The sequence below is a fragment of the Molothrus aeneus genome, chromosome 6 (genome assembly GCF_037042795.1).
Source record: "Molothrus aeneus isolate 106 chromosome 6, BPBGC_Maene_1.0, whole genome shotgun sequence".
Classification (NCBI taxonomy): domain Eukaryota; kingdom Metazoa; phylum Chordata; class Aves; order Passeriformes; family Icteridae; genus Molothrus; species Molothrus aeneus.
Genome location: NC_089651.1, coordinates 19,543,769 through 19,562,164, shown reverse-complemented (window position 1 = coordinate 19,562,164; position 18,396 = coordinate 19,543,769). Strand labels below are relative to the sequence as shown.

Here is an 18,396-nt window from a genome sequence, read left to right as displayed (position 1 = left end):
TCATTTTGAAACCAACACTTTTTAAAGGAAGCTTGGTAAACGGAAACTGAAGCAAGAGTGCAGTAGGTCTTTAAGGAATCACACAAAGCAGATGATTGACACTGATATTCTTTCTAGCCTAGTCCCTTTAATGAAGTTTAAAGACATCAGAACACATCAAAACAAAACCAACAAAGGGTGGCTTGGGCACTTGAAGAGGCTCCCCAGGGAAGTGGTCACAGTTCCAAGCCTCACAGAGTTCAAGAAGCATCTGAACAATGCTCTCAGGCATAGGAGGTGTCCTGTGCAGGGCCAATATTTGGACTTGATGATCCTTGTGGGTTCCTTCCAAACCAGGATATTCTTTCATCTCTGAGAACTGAGATGTCAATTCATTTTTATTCCCACAGCAGTTGAAGGCAAAAAGTTAATGCACTGAAACAAACCCATTGAGGTTATTTTAAAGAAATGTGATGCAAATTCTCAAGAATGTAAAAAAATAGCAACAAAATCATTCTTCATGCGTGTTTAAGATAGAACTGAATCAATCTGGAAGCTATGTATGTTTATACAAAAAACCCAAAAACCCACCCCAAAAAACAAACCATATATTTCCCTTTAATGCCTCCTTGGCAAACCAGACTCGGATGAAAGACATGCTCCAACAGACTGAGCACTGTTTTTTAGGATGCAACACAGTGTTTGAAAACATTTGGCACTGCCAAACCCTGCACAAGTGTTAAACAGTTCAGATTTTGCAAGGTGAGGCAATGTCCCAAATTTTAAGAAAGTGATCAGAAAACATATGATTAAAGTCCCGTTGCAGCTATTTATCTTTGGACCTTCATCCAGGAAAGTAGATGAAAAACCCTTGCAGTGTCCCAGGGGATAAGCTATATAGATAAATTAATACTTTTTCCCCATCTCTCATTTCTACATATCAGAGAACGTGATACTACCCTGCTTCCTCATTTATATTTTAGTTCACATCTTACACAGAACAGAGACTACCTATGCTAATAAAAATAAGCACCACATATTTTTCAGGACATCTATTTTAAAGTTCCCCTCTCTAGCATCCAAAATGAAATCTGCCAATGCTCCACCCTAGGAGACTGGAGGCACTAACTTCTTGACATCAGGAAACACTGGAAGGAGAACCTGCACAACTCCAAATCCTTATCTATGACTCCTCACATAAGAAAGCAAAACATGTACAACTGTTATCCACTCCCAACCTACATATTCTGATTATAATGAAAAACTATCAGAAATAACTCATATGATTCAAAGTAGGGATATAAAAGGGACAACTGAAACAGCCTTCTCACACAAACTAAGAGACAAGCAAGCACTTTGAGCATCAGCAAGAGGAAAAGACAGCAGTCTAGAAGTAGCCTACTTGAAAAAAGGAAAGAAGCAAAAGTAACAAACAGTGATAGTGTGTCACACACGCAGGGCTGAGTCCTCCCAAGTTTAGCCTGAGTTTCAGCCCTTCCTGGACCTGCTGCTTTGCTGATGCAAAAAGAAATCCACCATCTCACCTGATGCTGTTTGTTCCATTCTTCTCATAAGCTACTACAATTTTATTGGGGCTTAAGGGCAAAGCATTCATGGAGGAGAAGGAAAAAGTCATGTGCACAACAACCTCATAAAACATTGGGAAAAGCAGAGAAGTGGAACTGACAGTGGCAACTACCACTTCCTAGCGTCTTACTTAGCAAATCGGAATCGAATCGGAAACCAGCTCCAGCAATTAAGTGATAATGAATTATTGATGACACTCACTTTGGGGAACTGAGCACTTACCAGCATTTATGAAACTAAAGAAACTGAGGTGGGTAAGAGCCATCCCCATTTTGCAGATGGCACAAAGCCAGGCAGACAGCAAACAATTCCAGCGACATTACGCCTTGCCGAGGATCACTTATCTCTAGCACGTTATCTCAGTTCTGTTTGTACATGGTCACACACTACCTTGATTTGTAACACACTCCTGCTTCAGAGAGGCACAGTGAATGCTCCAGGTACAGAATTCAATAATTTCAGTAACCACATCCTACTACCATTTCAGAGGTGGGGAGAAAAAGGCTGCTCAAAATAAAGGACAGCAATATTGGAGCCAGGGAAAAACCACTTTAAAATGTGATCTACAACATATGTTCAGTGGCAGAATTTGCCCTTGAGAAAGCAAAGAAGGTATTCAAGCTCTACTATTTCAAGATACTTTATGTCTGTGCTTAACATGTGTTTAAGTCAGCCAACTAATTTTGCCAATGCAAATATATTCAACTAGAAACTCAGAAGAAAGCCAAGAATTCAGTCTCAGATTTAAAACACTCTTGCCAGCCACTCAAGGCTGTCAGTAATGCCATACAGGAACATTTCCTATCACTAACACATAAAAGTGATCTAGGAAAGAGAACTCACTCTACTCCTACCATACTTCACAACTGAGCTTTCCAACTGTTGCCATTATCTATTTATATCATTAAAAACCAGACAAAGGAAGATACGAGCATTCACTGCACATTATCTATCCTGCCCCTTCACAATTTTTCATCAGACTTAGCAAGCAGACAGGCTAATGTCTACATGCACTTAAAGGTAAGTCTCTCACACTTGTACAGCTTTCACCCTCAACAGCAGCTGCTAGAGCTGAGGCAGACACAGATGCAGCTTTACAAATTAGCAGCCGTACATCATCCAGCTGGTGTGAAACACCATGACATCCCTTCAAACACCACAATGGTTACACCCATGCGAGTGTGCTGACTTGTAGTCAGGTCTCTGACAGGAATGCTGGTGACATAAGCTTCAGGAGGAGGAAGATGAATGTCAGTACCTGCCATGTAGTCCAGCCTTGCAGACAGGATGTCTTTCAGGGAAGGGCAGCTTTCTGTGTGGAATTTTAGATGACCAGAGATAGGGTTCAGCCCTGCCACAGATGTCTTACATGATCATATTATTCTGCTTTTCTTGGCTTCAGTTTTCCTTATCTGTTAATGACTACTAATGCTCTCCTATCCCATGGGAATACTGCCAGCATCCATAATTTATGTTTCCACCCTGCTTGGATGCTGAGAAGATGAGTACCTGGAGATATATACTGATCAGTTGTCTGCCAAATATATAAACTGTTTTTAAAGAAATATTATAAAAAATTGCAAACTATTAATATTAAAGCCCATCTGTGCATCATATAATCATTAAGAAAGGAAAAGGCCTCAATAATCACCGAGTCCAAGCATTAACCCAGCACTGACAAGTTCACTACCACATCATATCTCTAAGGACCACATCTACATGTTTTTTGAACACTTCTAGGGACTGCAATTTCACCATTTGCTGGGCAATCTGTTCCAATGCCTGATCACCCCTTCAGTGAAGAATTTTTTCCTTATTCCCAATATAAATTTGCCCTGGCACAACTTCAGGCTGTTTCCTCTTGTCTTATTGCTTGTAACTCTGTCTACCTCAGCTCACTACAGTGTTCTTTCAGGGTGTTGTAGAGAGCAGTAAGATTTCCCCCCAGAAAAGCCTCCTTTTCTGCAGGTTAAACAACCCCAGCTCCTTCAGCTGTTCCTCACAAGACTTGTGCTCCAGACCCTTCACCAGCTCCATTGCCCTACTCTGGACTCATTCCACTACTTCAATGTCTTTCTTGCAGTGAGGGGCCCAAACCTGAACACAGGATTCAAGGCGTGGCCTCACCTGTGCAGAGTACAGGGGACAATCACGGCTCTGGTCCTGCAAGCCACACTGACTCAGGCCAGGATGCCAGTGGCCTTCTCACGTTCAGCTGCTGTCAACCAGCGCCCCCACCAGCTCCTTTTCCACAGGACATCTTTCCCCCAAGCCTACAGTATTGCACGGGGTTGCTGCGATCCAAGTGCCTCAGGACTCAGCACCTTGCCTTGATGAACTTCCACACAATTGGCTTCGTCCCATTGATCCAGCCCACCCAGATCCCTCTGCAGAGCCTTCCGACCCTCCAGTAGATCAACATTCCCACCCAGCCTGGTGTTGTCTGCAAACTCCATTTACTCCTCAACAGTAAACAGGCATTTTTATATTTTTATAGCCAAAAATCTTTGAGTTATGCAGGAATGCAGCTGATGCACAGATTCTGACTAAAATAGGTAGGACCACTCTGTAACAGATAAGCAGGAAGGAGTTTGGGAAATTGCAGCTTCAACTACCAACTAGACTCAGTTCACATAGTAACTCTAGAGATAAGTGATCCCCTAGACCTAAGAAACTCAAACCATTTTAGATACAGAAATTAACTGCCCTCTTATTTACACTTACGGGTCGAACAAGAACACCTGCTATGGTTCAATTTCTGTTTTCCTTTTGCACATACTCTTTACTTTGTTTAATGTTGGGATGAGATTAGTGGGAAAAGGGAACAACTTGGGAAGCTTGTTTGAAAACAGATTATAAATCTGTATGTTTCAAAGTATCCAAAAAATCACTCCACCCTGGAAACATGCAATGACTAGCTCTTAGTATAGCTGCTTACACCTAGGGTTTAATTTTGACAGTTGAGATCACTCAAACGGTTCTCTAACCAAAACATTTACTATAGCATTTCAGTAACACATTTTTTCCAACACAACAGGCCAACATAGTCCTTCTAAACCAAAGCAAACAAAGCTGGAACAGGAACTAAATCCGTGCCAAGTTAGTTTTCTTACAGGAATGTGCAAAGTAGCTTGGAAGGCTTGTGTTTGCAAACACTCAATTTATTCCATCTTCAAGGGCCAGACTGGCAAAGGCGCAAAGATCATTCTATTTCCTCAATGTCACTGTTCCTTTGAGACATCCCATATCAGACATGCTTCCTTTACAAAATGGAGATAACCACCTGATATTTTAGAAGTCTAAATCACGCACTCTTTACTGGCTTAAAAACTGGCTGGATAGCCAGGTCCACTGGGGAATGTACATCCAGATGGTGGCCACTCATAAGTGGTGTTCCGCAGAGCTCAGTGTTGGGTCCAGTCCTGTTTAATACCTCTATTAATGAGGTATTAAATTGAATGAGAGGAGCAAGCATCCTGTCAGCCAGTTTGCAGACAGTGCTAAGTTGGGCAGGAGTGCTGATCTGCTGGGCAGGCTGGATCAATGTGCCAAAGCCAGCTGTATGAGGCTCAACAAGGTGAAGTATGGGTCCTGAGGGAGCTGGTGTTGTTCAGCCTAGAGAAAAGGAGGCTCGGGGGACCTTATCACTCTCTACAAATGCCCAAAAAGAGGTTGTAGCCAGGTGGGGTTTGGCCTCTTCTCCCAGGCAACCAACAACAGGACAAGAAGACAGCCTCAAGCTGCACCAGGGGAGGTTCAGGTTGGACATTAGGAAGAATTTTTTCACTGAAAGGGTGAGCACTGGAACGGGATGCCCAGGGAGATGGCGGAGTCACCACCCCTGGAAGTGTTCAAGAAGCAACTGGACACGACACTTAGTGCTACGGTTTAGTAAACATGGCGGTGTTCAGTCAAAGGCTGGAGTCAGTCTTGGAAGGCTTTGGTGAGTCCATGATTGTGGGCCTAATTTTAACAGATCTAATGGGCCTTACAGAGGTCTCTTCGATACAGGCCCAAAGGAAGTTACACTGATTGCTTCTTCAACTGGAAAGTTTGCTCACAATAGAAATCTGCCTAATTTTACAACTACTGATGAGAAAACAAAGTACCAACACTGCAGGGAAAAAATAGCTAAACCATGGCCGAACAGTTTCCCCATGAGACTACTCACAAGGAGCAGTGGCAGTCAGCAGGTCAGCAACTCTGGATTCAACCTCAGTTAGGACATGAATATCCTGCCAATGATCAGCACTGTTTCTTGTGTTTCCAGATTTTATTTGACTCAGCTAATTGGCCATTAAGCTCCAATGAGGTGGACATTTATCTACAGATAACACAAGGAAATTGGAAAGTAAGCAGCCTGAGGCTACCCTGAAGACTGTTAACCAAATAGCAAGGCAGAGCTCAATTAAAACAATTCATCAGAAAACCTATATAGTCCATTGGCAGATTTTCAAGGATCCCATTAGCAATTTTAAGGATATTCAATCTGATTAGACGCTGAAGTCTATCTCATGTAGAAACCATTAATAAGTAAAGAGCCCTTAGCTTTGAAAGCCTGAACATTACCAAAGCCACAGCAGGAAGAGACACTGGGCCTTTCCTGTGTAACTAATATGCACAATTTTGCATAAGAATGGCAAACCCTTTCTGTACTATATTGAAAAACGTGAGACTGATGAAAAGGTAGGGCTGTGCAAACCAAGCAAGTTTGTTATCAAGTACCCACCACTTTTGGGTGGACTTTGTTGATGTAACTAAGAGACACACACTCTTACATGCTACCTCTAAAAAGCCTACGTGCAGGATCTCTGAATCAGGAGTATTCCATGAAATGTCTAATACCTCAGTTATTGAAAAGGGCAGGCATTTCAATCACTTGAAATCTCGGTGCAAATAGGAAATTACACTGAAAAACATTTTGTCTCTCATTTTATGAAAACTTGAAGAAGAAAAATGGCTATTGTGCTCTTAACCTTAATGGACATATAATTCAAGTACAAAATAAGGTCACTGCTATTCTGGACTCTCTTTTTGAAAAGAAAGGTTGCAATGAAAAACATTTCAAAAAACATGAAACTGACAGAAATCCCTATAAGGGAAAAAAATCTGACAACACTCTACTTCAAACTTGCAATTTTGAAGCTCACATTCCTCATGGAAGATTTTCAGGGTACAACTGGTACTGCCAACTCCTATTGTTCAAAAATACTCTTAGGAACTCTACTATCAATGTCTTTTTTGTCTTCCAAGTACTCTGCTAATGTTCTAGACAGACCACTTTGATCTTTGGACAGAAGTAGATTCTTAATTTGTATACTGCACATGGTAGTTCCATTTTCAGAGTAGATAAAAAGAAGAGGTTCGTGAAATTTAAATACTGCTTGCAGATAACAGAGGGAAGTCTTCCATCTGAGGACAAATGCTTGTGGTTGGATTAAGAATGTGTAAGCTGAAAAATATTACAGGGATGTACTTTTCTCTTCCCTCCACACTTGCTGATATTCAAAGCCAGTATATTCATAAGACTGAAAATGCCTAAAAAGAGTATGTAGATCTCACCTTTTAAGACACGGCTACCAAACACTTCTTAGAGAACATAAATCGGAATTCCAACAGGACTCGATTCAATTAATGTCAAGTTTAACACCTAGAACCCTGGTTACACAGTAAAATGAATGATCTGCTCATTTAAAAGTTCACAGTGTTTTGGATTGTTTTTTTTCACAATTCTACCTGTAACTCCATTTATGCTTTCATTTCACTCACAAGCAGGTACTGAACATCAGCCATATGGATTGTTTTCCTCCCTCTCCACCTTCTTTTTACCTTTTAAAAACTTGCTTAAAGGAAAAAGAAGCCTTTTTTGAGTTTGAAAGACAGCAATCACCACAAACACTGCTGTTCTTCCTTAGCCAATTCTGAATTATGCCTACTTAGTTTAAGGACTTGGTCTTTTAGAAGTAATTGAGCAGTAAGTTCTTCCAGACTCCAGGATTTCACAAGCGCAGGTTGCTTTCTACCAGACTGAGCAGATCTCGATCTCAGCATCTGTACTGTGCCTTTCCAGTTACACAAACAAGCAAAGATGTTCAGATTTTACATGATGCCAAGGCCTTGAGAAGACATTTCTTACTGTTGGATCAGATCATGGAAGATTCAGTTTGGCATCTTCAAGATCACCCATCCAAGATCACCATCAGAGCCTCAAACTCTTTTGGTGTACAGCCATTCTCCTCAGGACAAAAACCATGCACATCAGGTTTCATATAACCATATATTCAGTTTAGGAGTGTGCAGTTCCACTCAGCTTTTAAGATTTCACTGTTTTGGACACAGCCACAACAGCAACTTGTGTCACTGGCAGGAGGCTGCCTAACAGGACTTATTTGGCCATTGAAACTCATTGATTGCAGTGTGTTTCCTTTGAAGGTCACACATGCTGACTCTACCAATTATGTGTTTATGAAGAACTGATGTGCTTTGGCAGGTGAAGCAACTCTACATATTTAACTCTCTAACTAGTCTATGACTGCACATATTTAACAATGCATTCACTAATGATTTAGCAATTTATAAAACATGTCTTGCATTGTGAACATTACCTGTTCTTCATAAATGATCCCTGAGAAATGGCTCATTTGCTTAAGATGCACAATTCACTTATAAATTGTACCAGAAACTGAGTAAGACCAAGTCCCAAGTAGTCTGCTCTTACTAAACTCCACCTCTCAAACACAGCAGCAAAGTCCTACACAGCCTAAAGCTGAGCCTTAGCAAACAGCATAGCTAAGCAATGGACAGGGAGAAGAAAAGCAAGCCCAGCACTGGTGGTAGAGTGAAGCAGAACATCTGCAATAGATAGAGGCAATGGAAAAATGACAATACCTACCTTCAAGTTTGGCATAGATATAGTAAGTATACATAACAGTCTCTTTCTTTTTAAGTACGGAGGCATGATGAGGAAATCCATGGCTAGCTCTATGCTTCAATGGGTACAATTTGGTGAGGTCATGAGGCACAAAGGAAAAAAAGAGGAAAGGATACTGAGAGGAGGAAGGAAGTGGCACAAATCATCTATGAAAAGAAGCATGTAAAGCCTAAGTCATCAGCATGCAGCTTCACAACAACAGATCAAGGATGCAGGCAAAGAAAGAAAAAGAAAGGAGTTTGAATCTGACAAGAAAGGGATTCAAAATCCGAGAAATACTGGCTATCTTTAGCTGCAGAATTTTAGCTAAGCTTATACAAAGAGAAGCAGAAACATTTAATAGCCCTTAACATAACTTCTTGCATTGGGAGACAGCAGCAGAATACCAGCACTGAGACTGAATTAGCAGCCTTGAAACTCAAAAGTGCAAGCTCAAGCATTCCCTTCTGTAGCCATGTGTGAGCAGTAACTGCATTCCCCATCAAGCAGCCACTATTTTGCAGGTTTGACATGGTCCTGAACCACGGGTTCCCTGTGCAGAGCACCCCAGACAAGCAACAGTACTTCAACTTGTCAGCTCCTGCCCTGCCTTACAAAAGGGAGAGAAAGTGCAACTTGACAAATACATGGATTTTCATAAGTACATCAATTTGTGTGTCTCTATCATGCTTCACATCTTTGTACACCTAACACTCCTATGTTTGAGGAATCTTAATGCCTTTACACTAACAACAAAAAAGAAAGGGAAAAAACCAGGAATATTTGACTAAAAATTATCATATCAAGAAAAATCTACTTACCTCACATCAAATCCGTACCAGGCAAAGCAGAACATCTCTTAAACGCCAAACCCACTATTTTGAACTGTAAAAACATATGCCTGATATTTGTGGCACATAGCTCTTGACTAAAACTAGGGTAGCACTAACAGCATCAGAGAAAGATGGTAAGAAAGCTGGTGTCAAAAAAAAAAAATTAGACAAATAAAAGAGGAGGGAATACAGTGAGGAAAGAATTAAATCTTGCCCAAAGTCATACCCTGATTAGTAACACAACCTGGAATAGATCTGTTGTCATCTCATTGCAGGGGCTCCATACTGTTGTCTTCTTATCCCAAAAGTTTCATACCTTCTTGGTGCTTCTCGTGGGCAGCTCCTCAGAGCACTGACTCTTCTTCACAAAGCAGCCAACTGACTCCAGTTCCCCTCTCACCCAGCCACCCCACTCTCTTATAGCACTCTTTTTCTCACTGGTTACAGCTGTGGCCTGTTAAAGTCAGGCCTGCTCCTGATCTTTGCTAATTGGCCCAGTTACAACCCCTTAGGGGTAAGATTACTTTCTACACTACCTTTATTTTCTTATATTCTATCCCCCTATATAGATCCTGCAGCAGTAAGATGGTGAATAGCTTTGCCCAGAAGAATACAACTCTTCAGTTGACACATATACACATGGCTGGCGATGGTGTTCTGTCTGGAGCGATAAGCATCATCTCACTCATTAACAATTGAAGTGATAAATTCATCTAAAATACATAAAGCAAGAGAAATTACTCCAAGGAATGATGGAATCTGAACACAAATACTTAATAGCCAGAATTCACATCTTAATTTTTAATGGAACCACAACCTACTTGCTGCAGTAACATTATTACATTTTATGAAAACAGAGATAGGGCCTCACAGGAAAATGTTACCTAAAATCGAACTTTTCATCCAACAAACCCAACAGTTTCAAAATAGACCAACACAGGATACCTCATGTGATTTCCATCTAAAATTTTCAATAAGAGAATCTTGAACCAGGAATCTTCCTGACCACATTCCCTAGGAGCCATCCAGAATCTGTCTAAGCAGATGAAAGATAACAACGCAACACCAGAGACCCAGAGCAAGGTGCAGTACTTAGGGCTTTCTCATTTAATTTAAAAGGAAAAAAACTAATCAGAATCTCTATTAAAGAATAAAAATAGCACTACAACTTGAAAAATTATATTTTTGCCCCTATTGAAACAGGCTATTTTATAACACAACAGCTTATTTCAACCATATTCAACTTATAGACTTTCCAATCTTTAATAAGTTAAGTCTCACAGGCTACTTGAGAGATACCAAAGCCATTTTAAAATAGAAATCTTTTGGCTAAGAAGACATAGTATCAGGACCTTGGAGTTCATTAGCTCCCAATCCTAAATGATCCCATATTTTAGCAGTTTCACAGCCACATCACCTTCCATTCATTACCTCAGCTCCCTGTTCACTCTGACATGTGACACAGAAACTTACTCAACCATTTACACATTGACAAAGAGCAGCTTTGCTTGATATGTTTTAATTGTGACAAGTTCACAGCTGTCCAGCCCATGGCTGGAAGAAGGCTTAAGAAACACAGAGGAAAAAATTACCAGCAGCCACTCCACCCCATCCCCCAAATTGCTTCCATTTTCATTTTGTTCATCTGGAGCCTTTTGATTATCCACCCATATGATTCCCCAGTCCTTCAACACATTTCTCACACTAACAGGAGCTATCTATTATTTCTCTCCAACTTCCAAAGAATACACATTTGTATAAGCTGCAACTAAAATAAATATGTGATTCCACAAGTTCCTTTACAACCAAGAAGTGGGTAAGTGGGGATCTGTATAAGCAACAAGAACAAGACACCAACGGCTTCATTTAGAAATTTCACTGCCTCAGCATTTCCCATGTGCAAGTTAAAACACACCCACACACCAAGCCAGCTACTATTACACCATCTTCTCTCCTAAAAGGATTTTTCTGTCCTGATAGACAACACTGCATGCAAGGTGAGGTTGGCCTAAAATGCCTTTTAGTCTGACAGTTTCACTAGCACAAGAGGCTGCATGAAAGAAACTAAACATCTGATCAAGTTACCGCAGCTTACAAGCTTCTAGATGTCAAATAATCTGGACACACACACAGTCCTGGCAAATGCAAAACCCCATTGATCATATAAATCAAAAGTTTCACTATCAGAGGTAACTAATTTAGACAAATGCTTTCTGCCATGGTGTTTTGTTTGCTAGTTTTTCTTAAGCTGTTTGTTATTTTCAATTTTGTTATTGGTTTGGGTTTTTTTGTTTCTTAATATACATGAGCTGCTCCTCAAAAATTCTATAGCAGTCAATAAATGTATGATAAACTGATTATCCTAATGGCCGACTATACAATTACCTCCAGCCATGATCTATTTACATTTCAAGCAAAGGGCAATCTGTCATTCTATGTTTCACTTGAGAGCTACCTTAAAATACATAATGAAAACTGTTTTCACTTGAAATATTCCATTCTGCATCTTAGATATAGCCCATTATGAGGTCCTGCCAGGACAGAAGAGTTATTTTAATAATTGAAAAGACAAAAATGCCAAAACCCAACTATTGAGACCCAAGATGTTTCTCCTTCCTCATCTTCGAAACCTGCCAGCTGATAATGAAGCTGTTTTCAAATCTTTTCAGACCCTGAAAATGTCAGTTGAAATAGCTATCGCAGAGTGCCTTGTACCAAAGGTAGAATATCCACAGCTCCAGTCTGCAGCAAGCAGGACAACTGAACAGCCTTCCAGGCTTTCTAGCAATTCATAAAACTCATCAGCTTCTACAACAGACAAGACACTGAAATGGAGAGCACTGCTACCATCACAGCAGTTCTCACACTACACATTTTTCAGGCCTACTCCATTATTGCATTTCTGCTCACACGGACAGAGAGAGTAACCACAGAACAGGATATATGACAGACACTACTCTGGTAAAATGTACCAGTTTGGAGAAATAAATTAAAATTTTAAAAACATAAATAACACAAACAAAAACCAAAACTAATTCTTTCTCCAGGTGACAAATTAATTTTTAATTAGGCCTTCCCACATTGCCCTGAAACACAGAGATGCTTGAATCTCAGCTCAAATTAATCACTGCTACTTAACAAATCAACATAACCCTGTAACAGTCTACCAGATTTACAGCAAAGGGAGCCATTTTATTCCTCACCCAGTAGATAATCAGGATAAGAATGAAAGCAGGATGCAGGTTCCTATTGTCACAATAAAAACATTATAGTATCACCAAGAAACTTTTTTTTCCTCTAAAGAGGTATGGAGCTTGCTGGTCTCAGTGTATCAAGCACTACAGACTGACTGCATGCTTGTAACAATTTATTCCACATTTGTACAAAAGGTGCATTTTTACTATCTATTTTCTTTGTAACAATCTCCACTGCCTATCACAACATGCGAGTACAACATTGCAGTCATGCTTCCTCCCTCTCAGCCTGGCAACTGCAGACTCTTTGCAGCAATTATGCCAGGCGAGATGGGATGGCTGGAAGCTCCTGGGCCCTGCAACTCCCCACATTCAGTGAGTAAGAGAAATCTGTTTAAATCTAGCCAAGGACACACCTCCCCCAAATCATCCTCTGCTTATTTCACTCCCTGCACAAAAAATGTACTTGCAAGAGTAAAGTCTGACAACAGCCTCAAACATCAAACACTGAATAACCAGAAACTCATTCAAGACAACTCGTGTGTGGGCACAGGCTCCTGTGACAAATCCCATAGCATGGGGGAGCATGGCTCTCCTCAGCATGGCTGGGGAGCTTTGCATTGGAGTGAGTACCCCTGGCTGCTCTCATTATGACCACTGGCAGACTCACATCCTCAGCAAATATCCAGTGCTTGTCGTTTATTACTGTCCCAAGCTGGAAGTTTCTTGACTTACCCACTCCAGGAATCTATCTCCATCCCTCCCACACTGATGTGCCACCCATGCTCACTGGCTTATGTACCAAGAAAGACAAACACTGGTTATGAAGCACTAGACTCAGTTAAGAGTTTTTAAGAGGACTGCCTGAAAAACACAGAACAGACCTACTGAATATACAATACAGACATGAGTCTTCAAGTAGAGAGTGGCTTTTTTCTCTCTGCTTATCTAACAGTGGAGACCACTACTCAGCACTGCTGATTACTCCTGCCATGCAGTACACAAGGTTTTCAGCAAAGTAATTCTATTAGCAATACCTCTGAATGTCAGTGCAAATGAAGACTCAGTTAAGGAAATAATGGCTATCTCCTTAACACCATGTGGAAGTTTTAAGTTCGCAGATATTACACAATGCAGACTAATGTGGTAACATGACTCATCAAATAGCTCCTACCCCTCCTTGATTTTAGGGATGTTCTGGGTTTTTTGCAAGATTTTGAGGTGAAGTTGGAAAATGTAATGAAAGCACACGTGTGGCCCTTCATGTTTATGCTGTCTGTGGAATGGGTCCTGGTTCTAACAATCTTAGACCAAAATACTGGAGGGAATAAGACACAGAAGCTTCCCCTTAATACAGAGCAAGCTGAGTATATTTTAAGAGGCATAATATCTACATTATATATTTGACTAATGTATCAGAAAGGCCCTTATATTGAACTGTGACACCTGGGGATGATACTTAGAAATCCCAGCTGTGCATTGCATTTTGATTCTCCATTCAAAGACTAACATTGTAAAACCTTCTTCAGTTAAAACAGAAAGGTCTGTAATTGTCAGAAAAAACAGCGTCCCTTTTTGCTCACTTTGTAAAAGCAGTTAATTTACCTGAATGTTTGTGACTCCTGCCATCATTTCTCTTCTTAATGGATGATATACAGGTTGAAGAAAAAAAATACATAAATCTATGTTCAAAACATGTTCAGTAGGATTTAGGTTTTTTTAATAAAAAAATGTCTTGGATACACAGTACAGTGGCAGTCAGGATTACAGAACTCATTTTTCTGTTAGGGATTGTTTACATTTTATTGGTTTTTCAGCTGTAGTGTACTTGCAATTCACTGAAACAATCCTTTCCAAAACTCACTGTAACTGTGTGTAGATCAGCTTCCATTACTTCATACAAGCAGTAGAAGATAAACATAGACGTCTGTTTTCTAACTAACAGACCTTCTTCTATATTAACTTAACTTGATAATGTTGTTACAGACTGAGCTGGAAACAGGAATCCTTGCAGGACCTAACCTACATCCAGGAACTCCTGGGCTGACACTGAGCCAAAGAAAAGTGCTGGAAACTGGGTCACACTATGACATGTACAGGGCAGCAGGAGGGGATCCGAGCTGAGCCTGACCTGCTTATACTGGCAAGAGCACGAGAGATGAAAGAAACTGGGTGCATGGTGTGTGAGCTGCCCAAGAGCTTGATGAGACTTGAAATGAGATGGGGACTAGAAGAAGAAAGGAAGGTAACCAGGAAGCTCCTGTGCAGGGAACAGAGGCTGAAACTTCAGATCCATAGCCTCTTTCTGATCAATTACCAGTTAGTTACCAACTGAAATTAACAGCCTGGTGTAAGTTCAAACTCAAATATCATAACAAAGTAAAACCTTTCCCATGCAGATAGGCTCTTTCAGGATGAAAAGCACTATTTGACACAACTACAATATTATGAATAAAGACAAAAATAAAAGATCAACTTTGCCTTGCAAAGGTTCACTGCCAACGCAAGTCAACAGTTACTTCTGCACGCTTGCACGCTAGCAGAACTGTTTAGACAGGGACACTATACTCTGTTTATCTTCTGTTAGCTGAAATTCATCCCTAGGGTTGCAAGGTTTCCCATCTGTACCCAAAAAAGATTCAATAGGAAAAGAAGTATTTATATTTTATATCAGGAGTTACCAGAAGTAAAATTCAAACCAGAGTGAAGGCCAGGCAAAGACAAACTTATGCTCCCTGTGGGAAGCTTGCAGAGGTGCCAAAATATACAGAGGAAGCAACATCTAAAAAACAAATCCCTGAAGACCCCCTACTTTATTTTTCAAAAGAAAAACAGAACACATGAAAAAAAGAAGTTTCAGAAATTTCTTTGAATCTGCCCCAAAGTAAGCCAGAGTCTCTGGTTAAGTAACTGCAAGAATGTTGTGCAAGAACCACAGCCAGTAGTCAAAAAGCTGAAGTACCAACTTCCACACAAGAAACAGGTCTTTGTCACTGCCCCCAAGCCAAGGCGGAGCAGGAATATGGGGTGTGGGTGGCTGGGAAACCTTCAGATGCAAAGATCAGTATCTTGTAGATGGGATCCCTCCGTGTTAATATAAGGGTGGTATTACAAGAAAATATATTCAACACATGGAAACATATAACTTGCTGTGAATAATTAGATGGAATTTTGGCAGTAGTAGAATGGAAATTAATAAGGAAGAAGGCAACACAATCCAGGTAAACAAAGCTGAGCTTCATCTGAAGTCTTCCAAAAATGGAACGGCGGAAATAGTTTTGCAAAGACACCTAAACCTCCAAAGACTTACGAATGTCACAGTCAAAGTTTGCAGTTGTCTAATTTCAAAACAGTGCAAGTCCTGTAACTCTTCTCCTTCCTACTCGTCTACACCAAACTCGAACTTTTACCATAGAGGCTGTGAAACTTACGAGTTCTTCATGACAACAAATACTCTTAAAAGACAAGAAAAGAAAATAATTTGAGCTTGATAATCTGAGTTTTACACACTGTGTGTCATCACTTCATCGCCAAGGCGTGATTCGGAAACAGACACAGCAGCATGCAGCCAGGCTACTTACACTGTCTGGAAAAGTGCCCGCTAAGATCATGTTGCAGAAATAATTCACACCTGCAGCAAAGCTGCACAAAACATCACCAACTCGCCAATTTTGACAGGCATATGCCGACCGTGGCGGGGAGAAAGAGTTTCTATATAGACGAATATGAGCAATAAGTATGAAACCCCCTTTCCGCACCCCAAGCAAAGCCAGGCAGGACCCGAGCGCTTCACTTGGCCGTATCCCGCCACGGGCCCACCGCCACAGGGTCGCCCGCACCGGTCACGGCCTCCCGGGCCCCGAGGCGGCCTCGCAAAGGAGAAGGGGGGCCGCCCTGGGATGTACCAGCGGAGCCGCGACCCTTCGGCCCGGCGGAGACTTCGACGCCCGGTTCGGCCCCGCTGCCCGCTCCATGCGCCCCGCTCCATGCGCCTCGCCCCACGCCAGCCCCGCTCACCCCCGCTGGGGCCGGGACCACCCCGAGCACGCCCCGAGGAGCGGAGGGGCCGAAACGCACACGCCGCACCCGCGCCGTGGGCATCCCGGCCCGGCCGGAAAGGGAGGGGAGCGCGGCGAGAGCAGCCCGGTGAGGGACGGCCGGCGGCGCCCCCGGCCCGCCACGAGCCGCCCCGGGAGGCGGGGGTGGCGAGGAGGCCCCGGCGCCCTCCCCCGCCGAGCGGAGCCGCCCCCTCGCTGCCGGGCAGCGCCCCGGGGCACCGCCCCCGCCCGCACTCACCCGCCGAGCCCAGCAGCAGCCACAGCAGCCACATGGCCCCGCGCCGGCCGCCCCGCAAACTTCGGGGCTGCTCCGCCAGTCCGGCCCGACGGAGCCTGCGGCGGGGAGCGGCGGTGCGGGGGCCGGCCCGGGGGAGGGCCCGGGGGTGGCACCGCCGCCGCCGCCCCGCCCCGCTGGGCGGCCGTGCCCACCCGCGGCTGCCGCCGCCCGGCCCGCACGGCTGAAGGGCCGCCTCATCTTCCTCACCTCTGCTACCCATCAGACCCCCCCGGCCAGCTTTGACGGCCGGGTTGCGGTGGCATTGGCGTGTCTTACAACAAAGTCTGCGCTTGCCGTGCAGCGGCGGACGGGAACCCTTAGTTACACCTGGAAGAGTTTGGGTCGGAGCTGCACCCCTGCGGACATGCAGGGGCATACGGGCTCGCTCAACACTTCTGCAACGACCAAGGGGTATATTGCTTTCAAAAAGCCTCCCCTTACATCTTCTGATGCATGCTCCTCTAAACTTCATTCCCTAACTAGAAGACAAGGTATTTCCATAGCCAGTCAGAATCACTTCTGAGATCATCAACTCCAATTTATGACCAAACACCACCTTGTCAACTAGACCTTGGCACTGAGTGCCATGTACAGTCTTTTCTTAAACACTTCCGGGGACAGTAACTCCAGCACCTCCCCAAGCAGTTCATTTCAATATCTAATCACCCTTTCTGTGAGGAAATTCCTCCTACTATCCAACCTAAACCTCTCCTGACTCAGTTTAAGACTATGTCCTCTCATCCTGTTACTGGCTGGCTGGGAGAAGAGGCCGAGCCCCACCTGGCTCCAGCCTCCTTTCAGGCAGTTGTAGAGTGATAAGGTCACCCCTGAGCCTCCTTTTCCCCAGGCTGAATACCCTCAGCTGCTCCTCACAGGACTTGTGCTCCAGGCCCTTCCCCACCTGTATTGCCATTCTCTGGACACACTCCAGCACCTCAATGTCCTTCCTGAATTGAGAGGCCCAGAACTGGACACAATTCTTGAAGTTTGGCCTCACCAGTGCCGAGTACAGGGGGAAGTGCCAAGGACAAAGGAAAATCAGAGCCAGACTAGGCTTTACTATCCTAGTAAGGCTCTGAGACACAGCATTTGGGAAATTTATATTGCATTTTCAATCTAGTGGCCCAATCCTGACCCTACTTCGTTTCAGTGGGAGCAGGAGTGGGCCTTGTTTCAAGGAACAACATTTTTCAGTATATGATGACCAGGAAGAAACCCAGATTACTGTGTGCCATTCTGCTTTCATGTAAAAATCATGAGCGGTTCATTAAGTGGCACTGTTTAGTTGTAAAATATTCCCCTGTGTGAGTGTCAAGGACATAAGTAGATCTGCATGCATATAGAATAAAATTTTAACTCTCTAAAAAGCTTGTGGCATGTATTTAAGAGCTGGAGAGGAAGGTTTAGTGCAGAAGGTATTTTAGCTAAGAATTAAAGCCAGTTTATAGCAGTAAGAAGCTGCCAAATGATTTCTAAAACTATGCCCAGTTGATCTGCACAATAATAATGTTTCAAGCAGAATTCTTACAATTATGTTTAACATACTCGGAAACTTGTG

At 42.7% G+C, this 18,396-nt stretch overlaps 1 protein-coding gene across 1 annotated transcript in view; it reads right to left on the bottom strand.

The window, feature by feature from the left end:
- LDLRAD3 (low density lipoprotein receptor class A domain containing 3) overlaps positions 1 to 16,898 on the bottom strand; it is a 103,480-nt gene extending 86,582 nt beyond the window's left edge. Inside the window, exon 1 of the mRNA XM_066552596.1 lies at positions 16,800 to 16,898. Coding sequence (XP_066408693.1) covers positions 16,800 to 16,833 — 34 coding nt within the window. The 5' untranslated portion in view covers positions 16,834 to 16,898. The remainder of the gene's footprint in view (positions 1 to 16,799) is intronic.
- Between the last annotated feature and the right edge of the window lie 1,498 nt (positions 16,899 to 18,396).